This window comes from Rana temporaria, chromosome 11 (genome assembly GCF_905171775.1).
Source record: "Rana temporaria chromosome 11, aRanTem1.1, whole genome shotgun sequence".
NCBI classification, from domain to species: Eukaryota; Metazoa; Chordata; class Amphibia; order Anura; family Ranidae; genus Rana; species Rana temporaria.
Window position 1 is genome coordinate 23882632 of NC_053499.1, and position 25685 is coordinate 23908316.

At 45.3% G+C, this 25685-nt stretch overlaps 1 protein-coding gene across 4 annotated transcripts in view; it reads left to right on the forward strand.

Moving 5' to 3' along the window:
* LOC120917125 (diacylglycerol kinase zeta-like) overlaps positions 1 to 25685 on the forward strand; it is a 274751-nt gene that overhangs the window by 144675 nt on the left and 104391 nt on the right. For all 4 annotated transcript variants that reach the window (XM_040328180.1, XM_040328181.1, XM_040328183.1 and 1 more), the window contains 3 exons: positions 6566 to 6661; positions 21386 to 21463; positions 22648 to 22704. In XM_040328180.1, the coding sequence (XP_040184114.1) occupies positions 6566 to 6661; positions 21386 to 21463; positions 22648 to 22704 (231 nt within the window). The remainder of the gene's footprint in view (positions 1 to 6565; positions 6662 to 21385; positions 21464 to 22647; positions 22705 to 25685) is intronic.

Consider the following 25685-nt stretch of genomic DNA (forward strand, 5'->3'; position numbering starts at 1 on the left):
GAAAATATATGGGCCGAAACTGATGAATGCATTTTTGTTTTTTTATATATTATTTTTGGGGATATTTATTATAGAAGAAATTAAAAATATATTTCTCTTATCGTCCATGGACGGACACAGCTCCTTAAATCTTGACAAGTGGGTTATGTTCCCTGTTTACAGGAGAGGACTAGGCAGAAACATGTTAAATAGTTAAATACATGTTACATTAACAGAGTTGAACAGCCCCGCCCAGGGGGCGGTCCCTCCAGACATAACCCTCCTCACTGCAGCTTGCAGCCTCAGTTTCGTTCTGCCTAGCAAAGGAGAAGGACGTATGGCTCCCTTTGGGCCCAGCGCCCTGAGGAGAAGTTTTATTTTATTTTATTTTACTTTACTTTTTCTTGAAGAATCTTCTTTCAACTGTTGGCTGAGAGACAGGCTGGATATTATAGATCCTTGTAGTCTACTCAGTCCGACCAGCAAGCGTGGGCACACCTTTGCAAAGAGGCTTGGTCTGCCACGCCATACCCCATGACTCCTGGGGTGGCCGGTGAGCTTTGCTCCGAGGTCCACATATGACTGGGCTGTGGTGTTGTCTCACTCACAGTGGACCGGGCCGACAGCTACCTCCATTTCGGTTGTAGTTCTGTCAGGAATGCGTCAGCGAGTCCTCGCTTGGACGGGTAAGTACAGTCCCTCCTGCTTCGGTGGGTTGGTACAGCTGGGCATTCCTGGGGTTCGGGGGTCCCTTCCCCTTACTTCCCTGCTCCTTTCCCTTGCTGCATTGCTAACATTGCCGCTGTCAGGGGGGAGGGGGCCTTCCTGAGGGGACTGTGTTATCTGGCCTGTGTTTTTTCTTTTTTGTATTGGGCTTTCCTGTGAGGTAAAACGCCCTGTGATGAGCACAGATGTTTATGATTATACTTCAGCAGACGCTGACTGATTCACCTGTAACGGTTTTGCTTTTTATGCTGTATCTGTGTCTTATCCTTAAATAAAACAGCCCTATGAGGCTTTTTCTGTTTAAACACAGGTCCCTGCAAGAGTTACCTCACGGTTCTTTTCCTCTCACAGACAGCACTGGGCAGTCTCCTCCTGAGGGAGTCCCCTGGTTACCCCTGGTCAGCGCAGCAAGTGGGTGAGAGGCCCTGAATAGGGCTCTAGGAGCTTTTGTCTATTTGTATGGACAGGTGTGCATATTATAATACACACTATATGTAAATATTGGAGTCAGTATCTGGGTCCTTCCCCACATGCTGGTGGTGGCAGCAGGTGTTAGCACCTGTGATTCCCACAGAGTTTTTATTGTTAGTCCTGGACACAGTTTGTGCCAGGGTGGGGGTGGACTGCGGGCGGGGGTAAAAGAGTGCCCCCTTCCCCCGTTATCCCCTGGGGAATGCTCTGTTATGGAGCCATGGACTAGGTACCTAGTTAAAAAAAAAAAAAAAAGGCAGAATAAGGCATTTATGGGTGCGCTTTTTACTGCTGCAAGGGACTCTCCTAAGCTGCATAGTGCAGCTGGGTTTCCGCTGAGGGCTCGGTCTTTTTTGGATCACACAAATCAGACCGCTGTGTAGGTTTTTTCCTTCTGTGCCCTTCTTTGATAATTTCTGAGATGCGGAATGAGAAAAGCCACTGAGGGCTTTTGTAGTCCCTCACCGCCTGGCGGGAACCCCCGCTTGTATGGATCTGACTGATAGAAGATCCGAAGTACTGACCCGTTCCATGTTTACCATGCTGGGGTCTGGCTTGCGGCCTATTGTGGCCACTACACTGGGGTCTCAGTGGTCGCTGGCGCTATTTTTTGGGAGATTTTTCAATTACATTGAAAACTCCCATTGGCGCCCATTTTGTCGTAGCCACGCTATGGCGCAGCTTACATTGTGCTGGCCTTTTTCCTGTGGCCGCGTTCTGAACGCTCGGCGGCCATCTTGGAGTAGTCCTGACCCCTAGTGCTGTATACAACTCACAGAGTGAGCATTTTGCACCAGACAGTGGAGGAGCACCGACTCTCTCCTGAGGTTATTAGCCTAGCGGACCAGCTGGTCCAGGGCCTCATATAGGTCTGTGATGCTTCATTGAATGCTGCGCCCTTGTTATCCAGGGCGTCTGTTTCAGAATGGTTTTATGCACACGGTGGTGTAGTGCTTAACTCCATTACTTGGCAGCAAAAGAGTCATTGGTTCGAATCTGCACACTGACGCCAATCTGCACACTGACGCCAATCTGCCTGGAGCTTGCACCCTGTGTCTGTGTGGGTTTCCTCCGGGTACTCCGGTTTCCTCCAAAGACATGTGTGCATACACCTACATAATATACATACACACTATGTGTGTGTATTATTTAGGGGCAACCCTCCCAGGCCGTCAAAGGCCCAGCTGGGGGACTAATCTGTCCCTGGGTGCATAAGCCGATCACGCCGGCACCCAAATCCTGCCAATGTATATAGCCTTCCCTCCCTGTCTCTAGGTGGGAGGGGCGGCTTGCAGGTTCACAATTCAGTGAAACCTCCCTGCTCTCCGACTAGTGGGTCTGCGAGGTGGTCTCTTCGGAGTACTAGATAGGGTTTCCTCCTATCCACAGAACAAAGTTCTGTCCTTGTGTCTTCCCCTCCCGGCACGTCGGTCTGCCTTGGGCAGTGTGGGTTTTGCTAAGCTGCAAGGTAATTTTACCTTTCCTGCAGGACGAGAGTTTTGGGGTTTTCTATGGGCCTCAGGCCCTAAATACCTTTGTGAACGTCGGGTAGTTCCGCATGGAATCCATTTGTTCGGTGGTAGCTGCGCTTCATCCGGGGGATGTCCTGACGTCCTCGGACATCAGGGACGCATACATGCATGTCCCGTTTTGCACATGTCACAGTGTTTTTTTCTGTGCTTCGTGATGAGAGAAGGGTCTCTGTCAGCCTGTGGCCCTCCCTTTTGATCTGGCGTCAGCACCATGGGTTTTCAGCTAGGAGCTCGCACTTATTTGAATTTTGTTGGGACAGCGAGGCTTTGCCTCATTGGCTACTTTGACGACTTTCTTCTGAGAGCAGCTTCTGTCTCCGACCTAGTGGATGGGTTATTCCCATTCAGACCCTCCGAAGATTCGGGTGGATGTTAAACGTTTAGGCCAGAAAGTGTAGCTCAGTGGCAGCAAGCCTGCCCTACATGTGTGCGACCCAGGGTTCAAATTATGGGCATGCTAGGTTCCGACTCAGCGTTGGAGTATCTAGTGTTGATCCAGACTCCTCAGTGGCAAGGTCCTTCTTCCCCTGGAGAAATTGCAGACTCTTCAGTCTGCGGAGAAGGTATTGGCATCACGCAATCGGTCTTCTCTCCGGGCGCCTGCTGGTTCAGGGTCTGTGGGTAGCCTCCTTCAAGGTGGTACTGTATGCCCAGTTCCACACCCTGGTTTTCCAGTGGAACTACTGTCCAGGTGGTAAAAATCTCTTGTCTCTGAAATCATTAGATTCCTGTGCGCCACCTAGTCAGAGTCTCTCTGAGTTGGTGACAGAGATTCCCGACTCTTCGGTCCGGGAAGTTGTTCCTTCCTTCCAGTGGTCGGTGTTTACGACGAATGCCAGCTCACGGGTTGTGAACCTGGAGGTTCACAAAACTGGGGGGTCCAGTCGGCCCTGAGTCGCTGGACTTGCGTGGACCTATGACCACACCTCCTTGAATGTGTCTGGTCTCGGTAGCTACCCAGGGTCGGGCCTGGCTAGTGCCTGGTGGAAGACCGCCTGGGAATACCAGGTGCTGTCTACTGTTCATTGTCCTACTATTTTAGGCGATCAGGCTATGCTTCTCCTTGTGGTCGACCAATCTGGTTTCAGCCGGACAACGCCACGGCCGTGGCTTCAGTCTACCATCAGGTATGCCGGCAGGCAGACTACTGGAGTCGCCAGATGCTGGACCAGGGCGACTGGTCTTTGTGCTTGGGGTGTTTCGGCTCCCTTGCAGGAGGTGAGCCTCACATGGCATGGATCTCCTGGCAGCTTGTCTCCGCCGCAAGGGTGTCAGTTAGTGGCCAGGTCTAGTGATCTTGTACAGACGCGTCAGTCGCGCTGGTGGCCCTGTGTTGTCTGTATCGGTGATTTTTTGCCATTCCTCCATGGTAGTTGCTTCCTCGGCCGCTCCACAGAGTGGATGCTGAGGAGATCCCGATGATTCTAATCGCTCCAGATTAATCTCGGCGTCCTTGGTACGCTGATATCGGGCGCCTGGTAGCGGAGGCACCCTGGCGATTGCCAGGGCAGGAGGTTCCTGTCTCAAGGTCCCATACTTCCTCCTGTTGTACAGTCACTGACTTGCTTAACATGGTTATTGGAAGCCAGACTTTAGGTGACCAGGGTCTGTCTGACTCGGTCATCTCAACAGGGCACCGTAGTCTTCTTCCGGAGGATCTACCGTCGCACCTCTCTTGGTGCGAAGGGATGGAGTGACGTCCACGGGCGTACTTTCAATGTCCAGGGTCCTGCTGTTTTTAAAGCTTGGATTGGATCTAAAAATTGCTTAAAGCACCGTTTGGGGGCAGATTTCAGCTTTGGCTGTGTTCTTTTAGTGGCCTTTTTGCGGCCCGTTCCCTGGTGGGTCCCCTTTTTTTGTGTGCAAGGGGTTTGTCATATACTTTCCCCTCTTGGCCCATCTCTTCCCCCATGAGTTTTGACTCTGGTGCTCTCGGTTCTTCAGGAACCTTCCTTTTGGAAACATCAGAGAGATTTTCTCTTGACACTATCTCAGAAGGTGGCCCCTTTAGTGGCCTTTACCTCTGTTAGAGGGGTTTCTGAGTTGGCGGTCTTGTCTTGCAAGCCGCCATGCTTGATCCCCCATAAGGATTAGGTGATGGTGCGCCCGCGACCTTCCCTTCTTCCGAAGGAGGTTTCGGCCTTTCATACTTTAGGCGTGGTACGCGCTTTGCGGGTATACCAGCCTACTACGGCTCCATTTCGGAGCTTCTGACTCTCTTTTGTGTCGGTGTCTGGTCCACAAAAGGGCCTGGCGGTCTCGTCGACCACCATTTCTCGGTGGATCGGGCAGGCCGTCATACAGGCCTATGCTCCTAAGGGCGGGCCCCCCTTTCCGGTCACGGCACTTTCGACCAGGGCAATTGGTGCTTCCTGGGTTTTTTTTTTTTCCCGACATCATGCGTCGGTCTCACAGGTGTGCGAGGCGGCGATTTGCTCGTCCGTTCACGCTTTTTCCAGAATTTACATGGTTGCTGTGAGTGCATCTTATGATGTTTTTTTCAGCCGCTAGTTTTTGCCGGCGGCTGTTTAAAGTTGCACCTCCTCCGTTGAGGAGCTCTGCTTGTTTTGGGGTGAAGTTAAAATTGTTTTTACTGATATATTTCCCACCCCTCGTTTTTTGACACTGCTTGGGGACGTCCCACTTGTCAAGATTTAAGGAGCTGTGTCCGTCCATGGACGATAAGAGAAAATAGGATTTTTTGTACTCACCGTAAAATCCTTTTCTCTGAAGTCCATGGACGGACACAGCTCCCACCCCTCCTTTTTAGGTTTGTACTGCTTGTTACGAACTGAGGCTGCAAGCTGCAGTGAGGAGGGTTATGTCTGGAGGGACCGCCCCCTGGGCGGGGCTGTTCAACTCTGTTAATGTAACATGTATTTAACTATTTAACATGTTTCTGCCTAGTCCTCTCCTGTAAACAGGGAACATAACCCACTTGTCAAGATTTAAGGAGCTGTGTCCGTCCATGGACTTCAGAGAAAAGGATTTTACGGTGAGTACAAAAAATCCTATTTTTATTTTATTTTCAAAAGTGTCTGTCTTTTTTTGTTTATAGCAACAAAAAATAAAAAACGCAGAAGTGATCAAATACCACCAAAATAAAGCTCTATTTGTGAGGGAAAAAAAGACGTCAATTTTGTTTGGGTATAGCGCAATTGTCAGTTAAAATAACGCAGTGCCCTATCGCAAAAAATTACCTGATCATTAAGGGGCTAAATCCTTCCGGGGCTGAAGTGGTTAAAGGGGTTATCTTTACCTAACCTCACTCACCTTTCAGTAACTGAGAGATGGAGCGTCTCACTTTGTTCCCCCCCCCCCCTCTCTCTCTCTCTCTCTCTCTCTCTCTCTCTCTCTCTCTCTCTCTCTCTCTCTCTCTCATGCATAATAGTGACCTTATAGCTTGATCCAGGAATGTCATATTTTAGGTTATTCAGAGCCCCATCGCCTTACCTAAGCACCGTTGTTTCTGGCCATCAGGTCTTCAACCCTTTAGGGTTGCATTAGTATTAATGACCAGGAGTGACCTTTATATCTCTACAACATCTAATGCTGCAGGGGAATGGGAGCTCACCTTAGGCTGAGTAACCTGGGAATGTTTCAATGCTGCAGATAACAATATCAGACAGGTAGCAGAACAGGCACTAGGTATGTCATTGATGTATATCTTGTTATGGCCTGCCTTAGTTTAAAGCCTATGCCTTACAAATGATAGCTGGGGTAATTATATCATATGAACGTAACGTGACTTGAACTGGATGACTCAAGGACGATCAGATGTTGTGTAGTGAAGGCATGTTACTTTATTGCACAGGTTATACTATCTGCTGGTAATAATTTATAGTCTTCTCTTCTAGGAGTCTGCTTTGTACGGTGACCACCTCTGGTTCGAAACCAATGTATCCGGAGATTTTTGTTACGTGGGAGAGCAGAACTGCACAGCTAAGATACAGGTAGGTTGATGGTTCCCCGATACGGGAAGCCAATGGATCCTACTGCTGATACCCCTCCCCCCCATAAATATGAAATGTGTCAGTGTACTGTAGAGGTGATTGGGAAGCTCTACAGCCACCCAGATCATTTTTACTTGACAGCTGAATATTAGCTGAGAAATCAAAAAAATACCAACCTCACGGCTCCAGCAGTACCTGCTGTGAACTTACTTCAAAGTGATACTAAAGTCTCTTTTTATTTTATGGTTAAAAAGAACAAACGTGTCGCACCTACCTGCTCTGTGCTGTGGTTTTGCGCAGAGCAGCCCAGATCCTCTTCTTCTCAGGTCTTTCCCTAGCGCAGCAAATCAAATACTCTTGAGCACAAATGTGTTGACCAGGTGATCCAAAGTTCAGAGTGGATAATATCTCGGGCCTTTCTGCCCTCCAGGATACGGGTATCCTAGCAGTCAAAAAAGAGTAGAAAAAAGTGGCCGCACCAGCCTTGTGCATTATCCTTTGATATATTTATTAAAAGTGATAAAAACTACTCGCGAGCATGGAAAGAAACCACAATATACAGTCTTTGGCTTGTGGTGATCCATCTACTGGTAGCAGTCTCCAGATACTAAAGAGAGGACGTGAGGGCAGCTGCTCTCTGTGTCCATTCAGGCAGAGCCATGATTCGGCCCTGCCCCCTCTCTCTCCTCATTGGCTCACAGACTTTGATCTGCAGCTGCACAGACCGGCGAATGTCTCAATGTCTGCAATTAGCTGTGTGCAGAGTTGGCTTCCTGGCGGAATCGGATAGGTGGGTTAAGACTAGGATCCCGAACACACCTGAGCCTATCTCTAATTGACAGCCAATGGCGCCCGCTGCTGTATCTCAGCCGATCAGGAGGGAGAGTCCCGGACAGTCGAGTTTCTTGTCCAACATCACTGGATCTAGATGGGGCTCGGGTAAGTATTAGGGGGGCAGTTGCACACAGAAAGTTTTTTATATTAAAGGGGTTGTAAAGGAAAAAACATTTTTTTCATAATAAGCATCCTTTACCTGCAGACATTCCTCTTTTCACTTCCTCATTGTTCGTTTTTGCTCAGAAGTTGCTCTATTTCTTCTCTGTTCTGTTCACTTCCTGCTTGTCTGATTGTAACTCACCACCGTGACGGGAGGCTTTACTGCGGTGGTCAGTGACGTGCTCACCCCCTCCTGGGAACTACATCTGTGTGACAGGAGGCTCTCTACGTGTTAGAGACTTCAAGGAGGTGTGAATTACTGGGCGTGCCACAATTCATACTGGGAAATGTAGTTCTTACATGAATGAGCGCCGCAAACCAGGAAGTGAATGAGAGAACAGAAACTAGAATGCCGGGGGTGATATAGATGAAGGAATTTAATAGGTATCTACTCGTTTTTTAACAATCATTACACTATTCTGTCTGTCTACCTTGCAGACATTAATTTTAGGCAAAAATTTTTTTTCCTTTACAACTCCTTTAATGCATAAAAAAACCTTTTGCCTTTAGAACCACTTTAACTTCTTGACTACCAGGACATTTATTTTAGTTTTTTGGAAAATTTGTTTTATTCGAACTGCCAGGACATTTATAAACGTAGAAGGGTAAACAAGGGGTTAAAAATAGGTTCTGTAGAATATTAAAAACAAAAGAAATGTGTCAGAAAACACTGATCCTTTTTCACATTTCCTTACTTTCAGTTAAAAACTCACTTTCTAAAAAGTGACTTGCTGCCCTCTGTACTGATACATCTGCGGATGACCATAAAAAATAGAAATGCCTAAACATGGGCGAAGCATGAACCATGGTGAGAAAGGTGGAGTTCAGCCTTGCCTTCAGTCTTGCATGGTTGTACGGGCTCTGAAGCCTCTTCATAGGCCCCTTTTACAATCGGGTACCCTGTGATTTTTTCAGACGGACCTGATCGGAATGTCCATGCATTCCTATGGACCGGTGGGTGTAAACGGACTTGTGTTTGTTTATTCTCCCTTACCTCTGTGTCTGATCTGGTCCACTTAAAAAAAAAAAACACAAGGGGATCCATCTTCTTCCATTTAGGTGGATCCGAAGTAGTCAAGTGTAAATGGACAGCGGGACGCTTATAGAACAGAGTAGGGCTCTGTCTGTGTCCTCTCTTCAGAAAGTCAGTGAACACGGATGTGTCATCCATCCGCCTTTTATCCGATCATCAGGAGATCTGTGAGCTGATCCCCTGCTGAATCCTCTCTATCCACTTCACTTTTTTCCTTACTACAGGGAGTGGGAGGAAGTCTCTCTAAGATAAAGGAAATCCTCTCTTAGACATTTGTCACCAGAACAAGTATATTTTGTTCCAGTGACAACGCAAAATTTTAGATTTCCCATTACTTCCTGTCCTGGCATGATAAAGATAAAAAGAGAGAGTAGATTTCCCCAGTGATAGCACAACCCGCACAAATACTTCACTGGGTTTCTAACCCTTCCCTACTTTTTTTTTCTGGCTTTAGATGATCTTTAAATATTGTATTTGCAACAAAGCTAATCAGTCAGATGCAAGACCAATAGAAAAAAATAACACTATTGAATGAATAAATGGAATACCTCCATAAACAAAATCCTTTATCCACAGTTGATCTACACAAGCCTTTTACAACCAGGGTGCCTTGAGGTTTCCTCAGGATTGCCTTGGCAAAATGCCTAAAAATTGCTCAAAAATTGTATACAAGCAAGTGTGTGGATGAAGCTGCCTTTTAATAACACTAATTCACAGGTTTTCATTGTGCACCATTAGGCCCCTTTCACATTGAGGCGTTTTTCATGCGGTACAGCGCTAAAAATAGCGATGCTATACCGCATGAAAAATCATGCCCTGTAGTGTTCAATGTGAAAGCCCGAAGGCTTTCACATTGAAGCGGTGCGCTAGCAGGAGCGCACCAAAAGTCCTGCTAGCCGCATCTTTACCGCGGTATAGGAGTGGTGTGTTCACCGCTCCTATACCGCGCCTTTCAATTGAAATCAATGGGAAAGCGCGGTATTGACCCTTTTTTGCCCGCTAGCGGGGGTTAAAACCTCACCGCTAGCGCCCGAATATGGCGGTAAATACGATGGTATAGCCGCGCTACAAATAGCACGGCTATACCATCACCGCGGCTGCACGCCTCAATGTGAAAGCAGCCTTACAACCTTCTAGCTGCCAGCATCCTAACGACCAATAGCACCATCAGTTCATCAGTTGATAAGGAGGATGTCGGTTGCTTGCATAGCATCCTTGTTTGACCCTTCTCTGTTCCTCTACATCAGCCTTGAGGTCACATTAGCTGAGTGATGGAGAAAGAGAAACTTTGGAATACTAGTCGGTACCATGTGCAAAGATGTATTTGATTCAGAAGAATAAATCCCCTCTAATAAGGCTGTAACTTAATAAAATGTGGAAAAAGTGAAGCGCTGTGAATACTTTCCGGATACACTGTAAATCTAAAGAAGTAAGGCTTCTTTCACACTATGGATTGTATGTCCGTTTTATAATATCCGTATTACACCTATTAACGGACGTTTATTAACGGATTTAATAACGGATACATACGGATAAATATTTTACCATTTTTCCTTTATTGAAAACGGATAATGTTTATCCGTATATATCCGTATACATCCGTTATATCATTCCTTTCTAACGTCCGTTAATAAAAAAACATTTCACCCTTTCTTGAAGTCCAGCTCCAGAAGTCGTATGGATATTCAGGGGAACCCCGCCGTCAATTTAAAACAAAAATGACGTGCGGTTCCCGGTAAATATCCATAACCAGACCCTTCAGGTCTGGTATGGATATTCAGGGGAACCCCGCCGTCAATTTAAAACAAAAATGACGTGCGGTTCCCCCTAAATATCCATAACCAGACCCATTATCCGAGCACGTTGACCTGGCCGGCCGCAGAAAAGAGGGGGGGACAGAGTGCGGCCCCCCTCTCTCCTGAACCGCACCAGGCCACATGCCCTCAACATGGGGAGGATGTCCCCATGTTGATGGGGACAAGGGTCTCATCCCCACAACCCTTGCCCGGTGGTTGTGGGGGTATGCGGGCGGGAGGTTTATCAGAATCTGGAAGACCCCTTTAACAAAGGGGACCCCCAGATCCTGACCCCCCCCCCTGTGTGAAATGGTAATGGGGTACACTGTACCTCTACCATTTCACGAAGGAAGTAAAAAGTATTGTAAAAAAAAACACACTGACATAAAAGAATAAAGTCCTTTATTAAAAAAAAAAAAAAAAACTCCAGCGCTGAAAAATCCACTCGTTCCCGGCTTCCTGCGTTGTCCTGATCCTGCGACGGGTGCGGGTGATCTCCCGCGATGAGAAGATCCAGCGTCGGGTGATCTCCGCTCCGGCGATGTGAAGATCCATCCATCCGGCGCAGCAGCATCCCGGACCTCCTCTCACCGCTGGGCACAGCCCAGCGAATGAGCGGCTGAAGCTGTGACATTTCTTATATAGAGGAGGCAGAGCCACCCGTCACGTGACCCTGCCCCCTCTGACGTACCTCTGCTACGTCACTGGGGAACACCAAGAAGAGGAAAAACCTCCCGCCCGCATACCCCCACAACCACCGGGCAAGGGTTGTGGGGATGAGACCCTTGTCCCCATCAACATGGGGACATCCTCCCCATGTTGAGGGCATGTGGCCTGGTGCGGTTCAGGAGAGAGGGGGGGCCGCACTCTGTCCCCCCCTCTTTTCTGCGGCCGGCCAGGTCAACGTGCTCGGATAATGGGTCTGGTTATGGATATTTAGGGGGAACCGCACGTCATTTTTGTTTTAAATTGACGGCGGGGTTCCCCTGAATATCCATACCAGACCTGAAGGGTCTGGTTATGGATATTTACCGGGAACCGCACATCATTTTTGTTTTAAATTGACGGCGGGGTTCCCCTGAATATCCATGCTCAGTAAAATTAACGTCCGTTAACATAACGGACATTTACGGAGACATTTACTAACGTCCATGTGCCATAGACTTCAATGTTAAAATATAACGGACGTTAATATATCCGTTACTTGCAACGGACAAAAAATTTACAAAAAATAGTGCAAGACCCGTCACATATTCCGTTATAACTAACGTCCGTATGTTATAACGGACTATTACGGATCTTTACGGAACATAAAAAAATCCCATAGACTTTAATGATATTTTATAAAGGACGTATAACTTCCGTTTTTTAACATTATCTGACGGATTTTAAAACGGATTATTAAAACGGATTTATTTTGTAGTGTGAAAAGGGCCTAACCTGTGAAGGCTTTTAAAGCGTCGCCTATGGATAATAAAATGTAGGTTATTTGTCACCGTTGCACAGGCGTGCGCAATTTTGAAACGCATCATATGTTTGCCATCTATTTACTGGTAACATATTTTTTACCAAAAAAAATTGGGTTATGTCTTGTTTTATTTATTTTTTTCGTTACAATTCAAGAGTGTAATTTTTCCAAATAAAATATGTTATTTAAAAAACCTCTGTGCAAATACCGTGTGACATAAAGATTTCTAGAAAAAAAGTACTGATTGCTACATATAAACAAAAAGTGCCAGAAAAGTCCTTGAAGTCAAGTGTGTATTGAGACTCCACTGTATTTGAAATACTGTACATTGTATATTAAAAGAATTGGGAATATACTGTGTATAAAACATAGGAGCTTGGGTGGTCATAGACAAGGAGATCTTGTAGGTAAAATATGCCTTTCTTCTAATTATCATTGGATACCGGACCTGGTCACATGATCACCACCCATCAGTCTCCAAGACCATCTGGTGTGGCTCACACATAGCCGATGTGGGATTCCTATTATTACAGGAAAGAGAAAAAAGTTAAAAGTTCATCTTTAGGCAAAGGTTCCTTTTCTCTGTTTTAAATAGAGTAGAAAAGAGTAAAACCCTGTAACCGGTTTTTATTTGCCGTGCACGTCGCTCCTTGGAAACCAGTGGCGGCTGGTGGTATATTCCCCCCGCCCCGCACCTACCCTATCCTATGGGTGGCAGCTTCACCCTGCGTCTCCTCCTTCCTTAGGCTTCAGGGCGGCACAACTTCCCCTGCGTCTCCTGCCTTTTCCTCTTTGGTGGATCGATTCTCCTCTCTGCAAATTGGGTCTCAGGACCCACTTCCTGAGTGGGGATTGGCCGGTAGCAGAATCGTGAATATTCGCAATTGTCACACAACTGGGCCTTCGGCTTTAATCATGTGCGTCTAAAAAAATAAAAAACCCCATTGGTATCCATGCGTCCGGCGCCCTGCATATAAATTAGGTGCCAGGCTCATGGATTAGGGGGGTGGCGCCCCTGACCCCCGTATGGACGAGCTGCCACTGCTGGAAACATTTACACTCTCTATTTGTCCTGTTGACAATTGTCATAGACAAGGAGGTCATTGTAAATCATAATTGGTTCATTTTTTTAACAGAACAGAGGAGGTGCGGAAAATCTTCCAAAGGACACACCTGTTCCTGTGAGATATTTCTACTCGCTTCTTATTGTGTCTCTGGGATAGGAAGTGAAGGGAAATCGCTCTAACAGGATAAACCCCCAAAAAAGCTGCTTTATTATTTTGTGGGCTTTAAAAAAAGTGCCTTTATTTATAGATCCGATTACATATTGCCCAAACCTCATGCACTAGTGCTTAGACTTGTGTGCATCACATCCCAACTAGCCCCTCTGCTGGCAGCCTGTCCAGATCTATAACCGGCTGGAATTTGTACCAGATAGAACTTGCATTTAATGGAAGTATGCTTTTAGGGAAATATGCCCCAAAACACAGAATTCCTGAGTTCTGGGCTTACATTCTTGTACGCACATAGCCCTAAACATCCAGCCAATGCGTATTTCAGCCTATCTGACAAGCTGCTGACAGCTGGGATGGATGGTGCACCTGTGACTCCCAGGCAACCAAAATTGCCGGGATGTGACGCACACACGGGCCTAAGCATTAGTTTGCACATGAAACCTAATTTAGAAAGCTGGGAACAGAAGTAATTCTGTAATTCTCCATTTTAAAGCAACATTTTTATTGAGCCCCGTGGTTCATTTTCCAATTTTTCCAATTTTGTATTGTGCAGTTCCTGTCTAAGGGTCAGTTCACACCGCATGCAATCCAGTGCATTTTTTTCTGCATCAAAAAAACATGGAAAGTAGGTTATATGGTTTCCAATGGCATCGTTCACACCAGTTCCATGAAAAAAAATGTAGAACATGCTGCATTTTTCCTGCACTGGACTGTACTGGAACGCTAGAAAATGCACCACAATCGCACTGGAACACACATGTCCTTATTTAAGGTTTAAAAAAAAAAAGGAGGGCGGGAAATGCACTGGACTGCATCGAAAACGCATTAAAAACGCGCATGCAGAAAAGCATCTGGAACGCATCACACCATAGAAACGCAGTCCGAATATGTGCAAGATGGTTTTTCTGCCTGCTCGTCTTTGATGTGTTTCTGTGCATTTTCTCCCCCTCTTTTTTCTTGACCTTAAAGCGGGGGTTCACCCTAAAAAAAAAAAAAATTTTGTCTAGCATGCCATCCAGCATACTAGGTGAGCTACAGTATGCCTTTATTTTTTTTTTTTGTGTTGTACTCACAGTTTAATCCATTAGTTACGTTTCAGACTCCCGCGGGGAATGGGCGTTCCTATGAAGAGAGGAACATGATTGACGGCCGGCTATGGCGCGTCACGCTTCCCGAAAATAGCCGAAATAGGACTTGGCTCTTCACGGCGCCTGCGCAGTCAGCTCCTAGTCTGTGTGCAGGCGCCGTATAGCGCTGTGAAGAGCCGAGTCCTACTCCGGCTATTTTCGGGAAGCGTGACGCTCCATAGCCGGCTGTCAATCATGTTCCCCTCTTCATAGCAACGCCTACTCCCCGCGGGGAGTCTGAAACGAAACTAATCGATTAAACTGTGAGTACAGCACAAAAAAATAAAATAAAGGTAGCTCACGCTAGTATGCTGAATGGCATGGTACAAAGTTGTATTTTAGGGTGAACCCCCGCTTTAAATCTAGGGAGCAGCGCTGGGTTTCAGGAATGTGTTCTACGAATTTTTGTCACTAGAAATATACTTTTTTTTAGTTTTGACAACAGAATTAAAAATGAAAGACGTAGTGAAGTCCGCTTTGCGATTTATTTATTTATTTTTAACCTACAGGTAAGCCTATAATAATAATAAGGCTTACCTTTAGGTAAGATGAATATGATATTCTCCCTGGATGCAGCTGGTGCCGTCACTGGCACATGCGCTCTGAGCTTTGTGCCGGAGCTTTGCGTCATCGCCACTCATACAGCCGGAGCCGATGAACCCGAAGAAAGACCGGGGGAAGATGGAAGCACTGTCAGTGTTGATAGTGCGCTGCTGGAGGGCTTCGTTCTAAGGTAAGTATTTCATAATGTGCATTATGCGATTGCCGTAAAAGGTGTTTTTTTTTTTTTTTTTTAACTGCTTTTGTTTACTATTGCTTTTAAAGGCAAAGTATTTTGGATTTGGATAGGGTGAGGAGGTGTTGAAACCCCTGCCAGATTTTTATTGCCGCCTGTTTCCCTTTTAGGGAAATTCACTCTCTGATTCACTCAACCTAATTGTCTTGCTCACCAATGGCGCTGGGAAAATAAAAGCGAGGGTAAGGCCGGGTACACATATATGCGATGCAGGAACCAGCGCAATTCCTGTACGGGTTCCCACATCGCATGTCACTTGCAGGCAGTTCACACTGCCCTCTGCGAACCGCAGCAAGTGTCAATAGAAAAAGGAAATCGCAGTGCGAACTGTCAAATGGTACAGAAATCGGATTGCATGGGTGTGAACACCCATGCAATCCGATTCCAGTGTGGACCAAAAAAAGGGCTCTGCGCCATTTTAGCACAAATGCAATACGATTTCAGCCACACAGTTTGTATGGCGGAATTTGCATTGCACAGACACTGCATCTGATCTGCACAGCAATACGAATCACATGCAATGTCTGTGTTTGCACCAGTGTGAACCAAGCCTAAACCCAAACAGACATAGAGGGTAAATCTTCCAATGGGGAAGTTCCTGTGACAACTGTCTAATGCCTCGTACACACGATTGGTTTTCCTGTCGGGAAAACTGCCATGACAGCTTTTGGCTAGGAAAACCGGCTGTGTGTATGCTCCATGGCAGTTTTCCCGACAGGAAAACCGCCAGGAAAAATGACAACATTTCCTCTTTTTTCCCGGCGGTTTTTAAGCCGGCAGTTTACCTATAGGGAAAACCTGCGGTGGAGCATACACGCGGCCGGGTTTCCCGACCAAAGCTCTCATGGCAGTTTTTCTGCCCGGGAAACCCGGTCGTGTGTAGGTGGAAAAATCTACCAAGCAGGTTCTCGGTTTTCCCGGCTGATTTTTTACAAGGCATCAAAAGTCATTTTATTTGCATTGAAAATAAATCCAATGAGTCAACAGAACAGGAAGTGAAGAGAAATCTCCCTAATTGGATACAGATGGCAAAACGATCCCATAGCAGTTTTAACTCTCACCTACTGTATTCAAAATGTAAAAAAAGGTTTTGGTTTTAGATATAGATATATACCGGTGTGTGTGTATATATATATATATATATATATATATATATATATATATATATATATATATATATATATATATATATATATATATATATATATATATATATATATATATATATATATATATATATATATATATATATATATATATATATATATATATATATATATATATATATATATATTTTTTTCTGTTTTATATAAGCAATGTAAATACCTAGAAAGGACCTAGTGTCGGCTTCTTACAGTCCCTGTGCAGAAAATATATTTCATCTCTTTCTATCTGAAGGAGAAGTGTTTGTAATCCCTGGAAATATCCTGTAAATCCCAGTTTGCGTCTTTTAACCATTGTCTGTTCTCAGTCCGATTGGATGCTGCCATCTGCTGTCCAGTCTCCCTGACTTCACAATTCATATTCGATTTTCTGTTAAAGTGATTCTAAAGGCTGGACGTTTTATGCCTTAATGCACACGCTGTGTTAACGTAAAAAAGAAAAGAAAACACCAACTATCCCCCCCCCCCCCCCAAAAAAAAAAAAACCCACTTAGCTGGGCCTGTCAGTGATCCAGTGCTGTGCTGTGCATGGCTGCAGTCTTCCCACAGGGACTTGGGCAGCAGCAGGAGCCAATCAAATGTTGTGAGGAGGGAGCATTGTGTGCATTTTTGTACACAGGCAGGGTGGCTCGGGAGCAAGCCTGCAGTTGTGCCCCCATAGCAAGCGGCTTGCTATGGGGCACACAGAGAAGAGGAGGAGACTGGAGGGCCAGCAGGCAACCCCAGAACAGGAGGATCAGGGCTGTGCAAAACCATTGTACTGAGCAGGTAAGTATAACAGGTTTGTTATTTTAATTGGAAAAAAAAAAATCTAGGTTTTACAATCACTTTTAGGGACAATATTTATTTTAAAATGGGATTTTGCTGATGCTTTATCCCTCAACAAACTGCCAGCTTAGAAGAGGGATATTTCCAGCATCATCATTTAGCCCTGGTTCACATTGGTGAATTTTTACATGCGATATGACATGTCGAATCGGTGACAATTGCTGGCAATGGCACGCAACAATTTTAGAAGGTCCTTTCTGTGAAATCGCCGCCGAAATCAGGACTGACATGCACGAGTGAAATCGTGCGAGTAGTGTCTGTGCATTTACAGGCTGACCCCCCACCCCTTCAACCTCTGCAGAAATGCTGTCAGCACTCCTATGTCTATTTCCCAAAGACAATCTCTGGATATGACGCTGAGCACGTTCACTCAACTTCCTTGGTCGACCATGGCGAAGCCTGTTCTGAGTGGAACCTGTTTTTTTAAACCGCTGTATGTTCATGGCCACCGTGCTGCGGCTCCATTTCAGGGTCTTGGCAATCTTCTAGCCTAGGCCATCTTTATGTAGAGGAACAATTTTTTTTCAGATCCTCAGAGAGTTCTTTGCCATGAGGTGCCATGTTGAACTTCCAGTGACCAGGATGAGAGAGTGAGTGCGATAACTCGAAATTTAACACACCTGCTCCCCATTCTCACCTGAGACCTTGTAACACTAACGATTTACATGACTCCAGGGAGGGGAAATGGCTAATTGGGCCCAATTTAGACATTTCACTTAGTCTGGGTTCACACTTGTCCGACAAACGCTCCGACATTGGGAGCTCATGTCGCATGACGTGTGAAAATGAATGTTTCCCTATGAGAGCCGTCTTAACTTGTCCGACACAAGTCGGTCCGACTTTGAAAATGTTCCCTGTACTACTTTGGTCCGACTTTGATCCTACTTCAGCCCATTGAATATCATTAAAGTCGGATCAAAGTAGGAGCCTTGTCCTAACCATCCGACTTGTGACATCTGACATTGTGATTACAGCAGCAGTAAAAATAATTTATCTCGCACTGGGATGGTTTTGATTGGTCAAAGAACAAGTCAGACTACCACAAAGTCGGATCAAAGTAGTATCCCGTTCATGAAAGTTGGATGAATGTAGGACCGATGTAGGACTGATGTCGCAGAGCAAAGTAGGATGAAAGTCGGATGACTGTCCTGTTGTATCAGTGTGAACCTAGCCTTAGGGGTGTACTCACTTTTGTTGCCAGCAGTTTAGACATTAATGGCTGTGTGTTGAGTTATTTAGAGGGGACAGCAAATTTACACTGTTATCAGAGGCGTATCTAGTGAAAAGAGCGCCCATGGCAAGCACTAAAACTGCGCCCCTGTCGAAACATTTGAAACAAGTCTTTCAAATAACCTTAACAAATAAAACAGCTAACAAAACTAGTGATATTTATCATCCCTTGTGATATCCTCTTTATGGAGAAATCTGGGGTTTATTAGACCCCTGATACCTCCTCTGCCCTCCAAGGCCAGGTAAATGCAGAACCAATACTGGAAGTGATGAAATCTTCATCACTTAAGGCCTCAGTTTTCACAGAGGAGAGGGAGAAACTGATGTTCCTCCTTCTTTGTGCGCTGCCAATCCGACCAGATGGAATGGGAGAGCCTGGGAGAACAGGGGGAGGGCTGTGGCTGAACGCAGCAGGAATAGCGCTGCCATTGTCCATTAGCAAAGCTGCTGAAAAGGAGTTCTTGCCTATGCTCGGAAGGAGGGAAAAAGAGACCCTCAGACCTTGGTAAGTGCCTTGCTGCCCAGCCACTCAACAGCACCCCCTTCATATGGCGCCCATGGCACTTGTCATGGCTGCCATACCCTAGATATGCCACTGACTGTTATACAAGCTGTACACTCACTACTTTACATTGTAGCAAAGTGTAATTTCTTCAGTGTTGTCACATGAAAATAATAAAATATTTACAAAAATGTGAGGGGTGTACTCACTTTGGTGAGATACTGTATTTGCTCATACAGTATATCCGTGGATACGTGTGGGTAGTAAATCTTAATAATGAGTGAGAATCTACTGAATACGTTTCTCTTTTAATGTACCGTAATTATTTTTCAAACCTTTAATGAATTTAAAGCCCTCTTTGTATCCTTGCACACTAAAAGCTTTCTCCTTGAATTAGATTATGCATCTTCCTCCTGCCTCTGAGAGATAAAACAAAGAAAATTGCTGTGAAATCTAATTTACAGTTTGAATTAAACAGATTGATGAGGAACAGGACATTTGCATTGACTTTATAAGTCTTAAATTTGCTGTTTACTTTGTTCTTATGTTCAGCTTTCATGAGACTGTTGCTTCTGATCTTTCAGCGTTTGCACCTGTTAGTTTAGATTTTATTATGCTTTTACAGAAAGAAATATCTGGTAAAAATAAAGGGGAAAAAAAAAAAAATCTCTTTCCTAATTATATAGATAAAGCCTTCAGACGTTCTTGCTTCACTGTAGAACAGTGGCCTCCCAACTGTGGCCCACTGGCCGGATAAGGCTCTTTGCTTCTCTTTAACTGGCTCTTGGGTCACTGTTCCTACCACTAGTATGAGGTACTATTACTCCCATTAATACCAGGCACTATTCCTCCCACTGACATCAATGATGGGGCGTGTTTAACTCCACTGACACCAACAATGGGGCGCTATTCCTTTCCACTGACACCAACACTGGTCCCACAGATCTAAAATATTGGGCGCTATTCCTCCCACTGAGAACAGTGGCAGGGAACTATTTCTCCAACTAATACCAACAATAGGGCACCATTCCTTCAACGTATCCAACGATAGAGCAAAGTTCCTCCAACCAATACCAACAATTGGGCACTATTCCACCAACTATGACCAATGATGGGGCACTATTCCTCCTACTTAACCAATGAGGAAGCACTATTCCTCAAACTAATACCAATGAGGGAGCACTATTACTCCAACTACTGTATATACTCGAGTATAAGCTGACCCGAATATAAGCCAAGGCACCAAATTTTACCACAAAAAACTGGGAAAACGCATTGATTCGAGTATAAGCCTAGGGTGTCCATCTGCATGCCTCACTGTGCCCATGACTAGACTGACGTTTAACATGGGAGTCTATGGAAGGGGTGCCCGGCTTTGAAAAATAAGTGCTCCCCAGCCGTAGGTCTCCCAGACAACAAACTTTGGAAGAATGGGGCTAAATGTGTGCCAAGTTTGGGGTCCAGGGGACCTACGGCCGGCTGGTACCGGGTCCCCAAAGTCCAGGAGATCAGGCGCAAAAAGGTGACTCGAATATAAGCCGAGGGGGGCATTTTCAGCACAAAAAGATTTGCTGAAAAACTCAGCTTATACTCGAGTATATACCAACGAGGTAGCAATATTCCTCCAACTAATACCATTGAAGGGGCATTATTCCTCCAACTAATACCATTGAAGGGGCACTATTCCTCCAACTAATACCATTGAAGGGGCACTATTCCTCCAACGAATACCATTGAAGGGGCACTATTCCTCCAACTAATACCATTGAAGGGGCACTATTCCTCCAACCAATACCATTGAAGGGGCACTATTCCTCCAACCAATACCATTGAAGGGGCACTATTCCTCCAACCAATACCATTGAAGGGGCACTATTCCTCCAACCAATACCATTGAAGGGGCACTATTCCTCCAACTAATACCATTGAAGGGGCACTATTCCTCCAACCAATACCATTGAAGGGGCACTATTCCTCCAACTAATACCATTGAAGGGGCACTATTCCTCCAACCAATACCATTGAAGGGGCATTATTCCTCCAACCAATACCATTGAAGGGGCACTATTCCTCCAACTAATACCATTGAAGGGGCACTATTCCTCCAACTAATACCATTGAAGGGGCACTATTCCGCCAACCAATACCATTGAAGGGGCACTATTCCTCCAACCAATACCATTGAAGGGGCACTTTTCCTCCAACTATGACCAATCTGATCCCTCCTGTATTGAATTGTATTGTAACTGTACTGTCTGCTCCCATGTTGTAAAGCGCTGTGCAAACTGTTGGCACTTAAATCCTATCCAAGAGCTATGGGAGGGTCCCAGCAGCCACCATCCCCTACAGGCTGTCTGCAGTAAACCTCAAGGAGGGGGCAGAGACCAGACCAGTTACGCTGAAGGGGAGAGAGCAGCTGTGACTGGTCTTTATTACAGGAAGGGGTATTTTAAGGGATAAAACGTGAGAAATATGCATGTATGACATGGATGTACAGCATGGTTTATTTTCCTTTTGCCTTGACATAAACCTTTTGTGTCTATTGTACAGCAAAAGTCAGCAACACGGCGAAAATGCGCTGCATGTAAGATCGTGGTTCACACTCCCTGCATTGAGCAGCTAGAAAAGGTAAGCAACCAATTATTTACTTGACAGTGCACCACATGAATACAAATAATTGAATCCAAAACTGTCTGTGTTGCCCACAGCAACTATTCATTATTTTACTTTGCAACCTGCTTAACCAAGGAGAATCTGAGTGGTTGCTGTAAGGCACAACAATCAATACTGATGGTGGTGAAAGCTCAGGAAACCCCTAGGAATCAATTAGAAATATTTTTTTCTCCTAGTCTGGCTGCAGAAAGTGGAATTACAGCAGCATTTCCCAACCAGGGTTTCTGGTTGGTTTTTCAGAGGTTGTTCGAGGGTTCTTTGAGGAACTTTGGTCATTCAGTAACCACTGATTATTATTATTTTTTTTAGTTGTCTTTGAATTTGAACACTCATTATTCGTGTTAGTGTCTGTGGCCTTAATTCTCTGACTCCTAATATAAGGGTGCCCTTCTCCCACTGACCACTAATTTAAGGGGGTCCTTCTTCCACTGACCACTAATATAAGGGGGTCCTTCTTCCACTGACCACTAATATAAGGGTGCTCTTTTCCCACTGACCACTAATATAAGGGTGCCCTTCTCCCACTGACCACTAATATAAGGGTGCCCTTCTCCCACTGACCACTAATATAAGGGTGCCCTTCTCCCACTGACCACTAATATAAGGGTGCCCTTCTCCCACTGACCACTAATATAAGGGTGCCCTTCTCCCACTGACCACTAATATAAGGGGGCCCTTCTCCCACTGACCACTAATATAAGGGGGCCCTTTTCTTACTGACCACTAATATAAGGGGTCCTTCTCCCATTGAGCACTAATATATAAGGGGCTCCTTTTGCCACTGACCACTAATATAAGGAGATCCTACCAAATTTACTAGGAATGCCACATGGTTTTCCTTTAAGTTATCATCCTTGTCCATCGTCCTTTTTTTTTTCTTGCCTTGTCCTTTCTCCACGGTATTCCTCGGGTTAGATGTCATTTTTTGGTATTAAATATGAGTGGATAAAACAAAATGAAAAATCCGATTAATGTAGCTATACATCTGAGATCCAAACTATGTGATTGGTCAGTTTGGCCATGCACACAGATGACTAGGTAGACCTATCTTCTGTTTATTCAATTCACAAGCATGGTGGCAAGGTGGTTTAGTGGTCTTTCACCTGTTCAGCTTTAATTATTGTAATATTTTTTTGTAGATAAATTTCCGATGCAAGCCATCATTTCGGGAGTCCGGGTCCCGCAACATACGGGAGGTAAGAGCTGAAATCTGAACAATGTTGTGGACCGATCACTTTCAATGACCTCTTCTTGCTGTTGCACCAAATTCTGAGAACAAGGTAGCTAAAAAAAAAACGTAAAGCTGGCTGTAAAGGATTCAAGGTCTGTGCCAAGGAAGTACGGTATGAAGTCTGCCATTGCTTCCCTTTTCTGCAAATCGTGCCATTTCCCTGGCTGTCATGGTAATCCACGGGCTTTTGTACTTTCTGTGTCACAAACCTGGAACAAGTATGCTGATTAGAGGTCCTGGTATTACGCTCACTTTTCTGGTCTGTATGCTTGTTCTAGGTCATTGTGTCTATTGAGGCCTGAGACGGCCAAGCCACCATCATTTTCCAAAGAAGTGTTTTGCTTTGTCTTTTAATGTTTTTTGTGGTAAAAGCAAGGAAGCATATAAACCACTGTAGGATATTAATGTGTTTTACTAAACAAAAGTGCTTCGACCACGGGGACCTGATACATATGCTTTGGCGCTGCCCCAAGTTACATGCCTATTGGAGGGGGTTGACAGACACGCTAAACACAGTGGGCCAGATTCAGGTACAATTGCGCCCGTGTAACGTAAGCCGTTTACGTTACACTGCCGCAAGTTTTCAGTTTTAGTGCCCGATCCACAAAGCACTTACCTGTAAACTCGCGGCGGTGTATCGTAAATACGTCCGGCGCAAGGCGGTCCAAATCGAATGGGCGGGTACAATTTAAATTAGGCGCGCTCCCGCGCCGGACCTACTGCGCATGCTCCGTTTCGAAATTCCCGCCGTGCTTTGCGTGAACTGACGTCATTTTTGCGATCGGCGACGTGCATAGCGTACTTCCGTATTCCCAGACGTGTTACGCAAACGACGTGAAATTTTAAATTTCGACGCGGGAACGACGGCCATACTTTAGACAGCAATACGTTTGCTGTCTAAAGTTAAGGCACCCAAAACGACGACTAACTTTGCGACGGGAAACTAGACTAGCAGCGATGTAGCGAACGCGAAAAACCGTTGTGGATCGCCGTAACTCCTAATTTGCATACCCGACGCTGGTTTACGACGTGAACTCCCCCCAGCGCGCGGCCGCGATACTGCATCCTAAGATCCGACAGTGTAAAACAATTACACCTGTCGGATCTTAGGGATATCTATGCGTAACTGATTCTATGAATCAGTCGCATAGATACTCTGAGAGATACGACGGAGTATCTGAGATACTCCGTCGTATCTCCGCTGTGAATCTGGGCCACTATTCCAGGTGTCAGTCCCATTAGATCCTAAACAATGTCTTGTGAATCTGCTAGATGAGCTGGAATGGGAACCCCATATTAGGGAAGCCCTCACTAGGGCCCTTTTTATGCCCGAAAACTGATCGTGCAATATTGGAAGTCTGAATCACCCCCCACAGTCAGGGAATGGATCACTGCACTTGGTGACGCACTGAGAGTGGAAAAGGTTATATACCAACAAAGGAAAACTCTGGAAAGTTTGAAAAATTATGGGACCTGTGGTTGGGAACACCGGAGCTAGCCCCGGACGACCTAATCATGGACAGACTGTTGAGACTAAATGTGGGTTAAATATGCTTTTTATGTGTGCCGACACTGCAGTATGGCGGGCAAGTTGACCTGGCACGGATAGGGACCAGGGGGCAGTGTGGTGGTCGATCATGGCTGGATCACCACTCAGGATGGTGACCATTGTGTAAATAGGTTGCTTGTATTGTCTATGAATTTGTACGTGTTTGCTATATTTGATACGATTACGGTACTTTGGACTGTATGTGTTAAATTCTGATTATTTAACTTTTGTTTCTTGAACCAAAAAAAAAAAAAAAGTGCTTCACATACAATTGTAGGGAAAATAGTTCAAGACGTGCAGAGTATCATGAAATATGCATGCAATACAGTATACACTTGCCCAAACTATCTATCATTCTCAGAAAGTTAGCACAGACAATGTATGCAATAGGTATACACGAAACAGTTACTTAAAGAGGAACTGCAGTCCGCTCACATAATTTGTAATAAAAATATCTTTGCCATTCTGAAGCTTCCCTCCAACCACTTTGCATATTATTTTATATATACTGTGATTCTTACCAAATATGCTGCACAAATCTCCCTCCACTGAGTCTGGCTGCATCCATTTTAACTGTGGGCAGCTCATGCTGTTGCCTGTTCAGACAGAGGTACACCTCCAGCTCTGCAGCTTTCATTGAATGAATGAATGGTATAGCGCAACTCATGCGAACTGAATCGCCTCTGGGCGCTTTTTCCAGCCAGAGTCTGCTTGGCTGGTGCGGTCATTTTACCCCGTAGGATCGTGACACGCTTGGGACACACATATACATATATATATATACTGGGCCAATTTGGACAAGATCCAATTTACCTACCAGCATGTCTTTGGAGTGTGGGAGTGCCTGGAGTTTGCATGTTCTCCCTGTGCATGCGTGGGTTTCCTCCGCGCTACGTTGGCGTAGCATACAGTGTTTGCTCTACGGCGGCGTAATGTGCGCCTTGCTCTCTGTGAATCTGGGCCTAAATGTTTTTATTTAGATAAAGTGTTGAGAGGCTAGAACCCCTGTCGGTTTTATATTATTGTCTGCCCCCACCACTCTGGAGAGATTCACTGACTCTATTGGACCCGGTGGCCATTGTCACCAAAACCGGAATAAAGGTGCATTCTACCAATGGGGACTCCAAGAGGGGACACCCTAACTTAGATATTTCCACTTCCTGTTGTGTCTAAAAAAAAGTGGGTCTAACCATTCCCCACCCTACCCAAAATGATAGAAACAAGTTTTGACTTTACAGTTCTAACTCAGAAATTTGCTCTATGGTTTCTCTGTAATGGTCTCTTGCAGATACAATTTCTTCATTGTCTATTGTGGGCCACAGAATAGTACTAAATCCTGGCTATGTGGATTATACTACAGGGGTGGCATGATAACCCACTTGTCCAGGAATTACAGC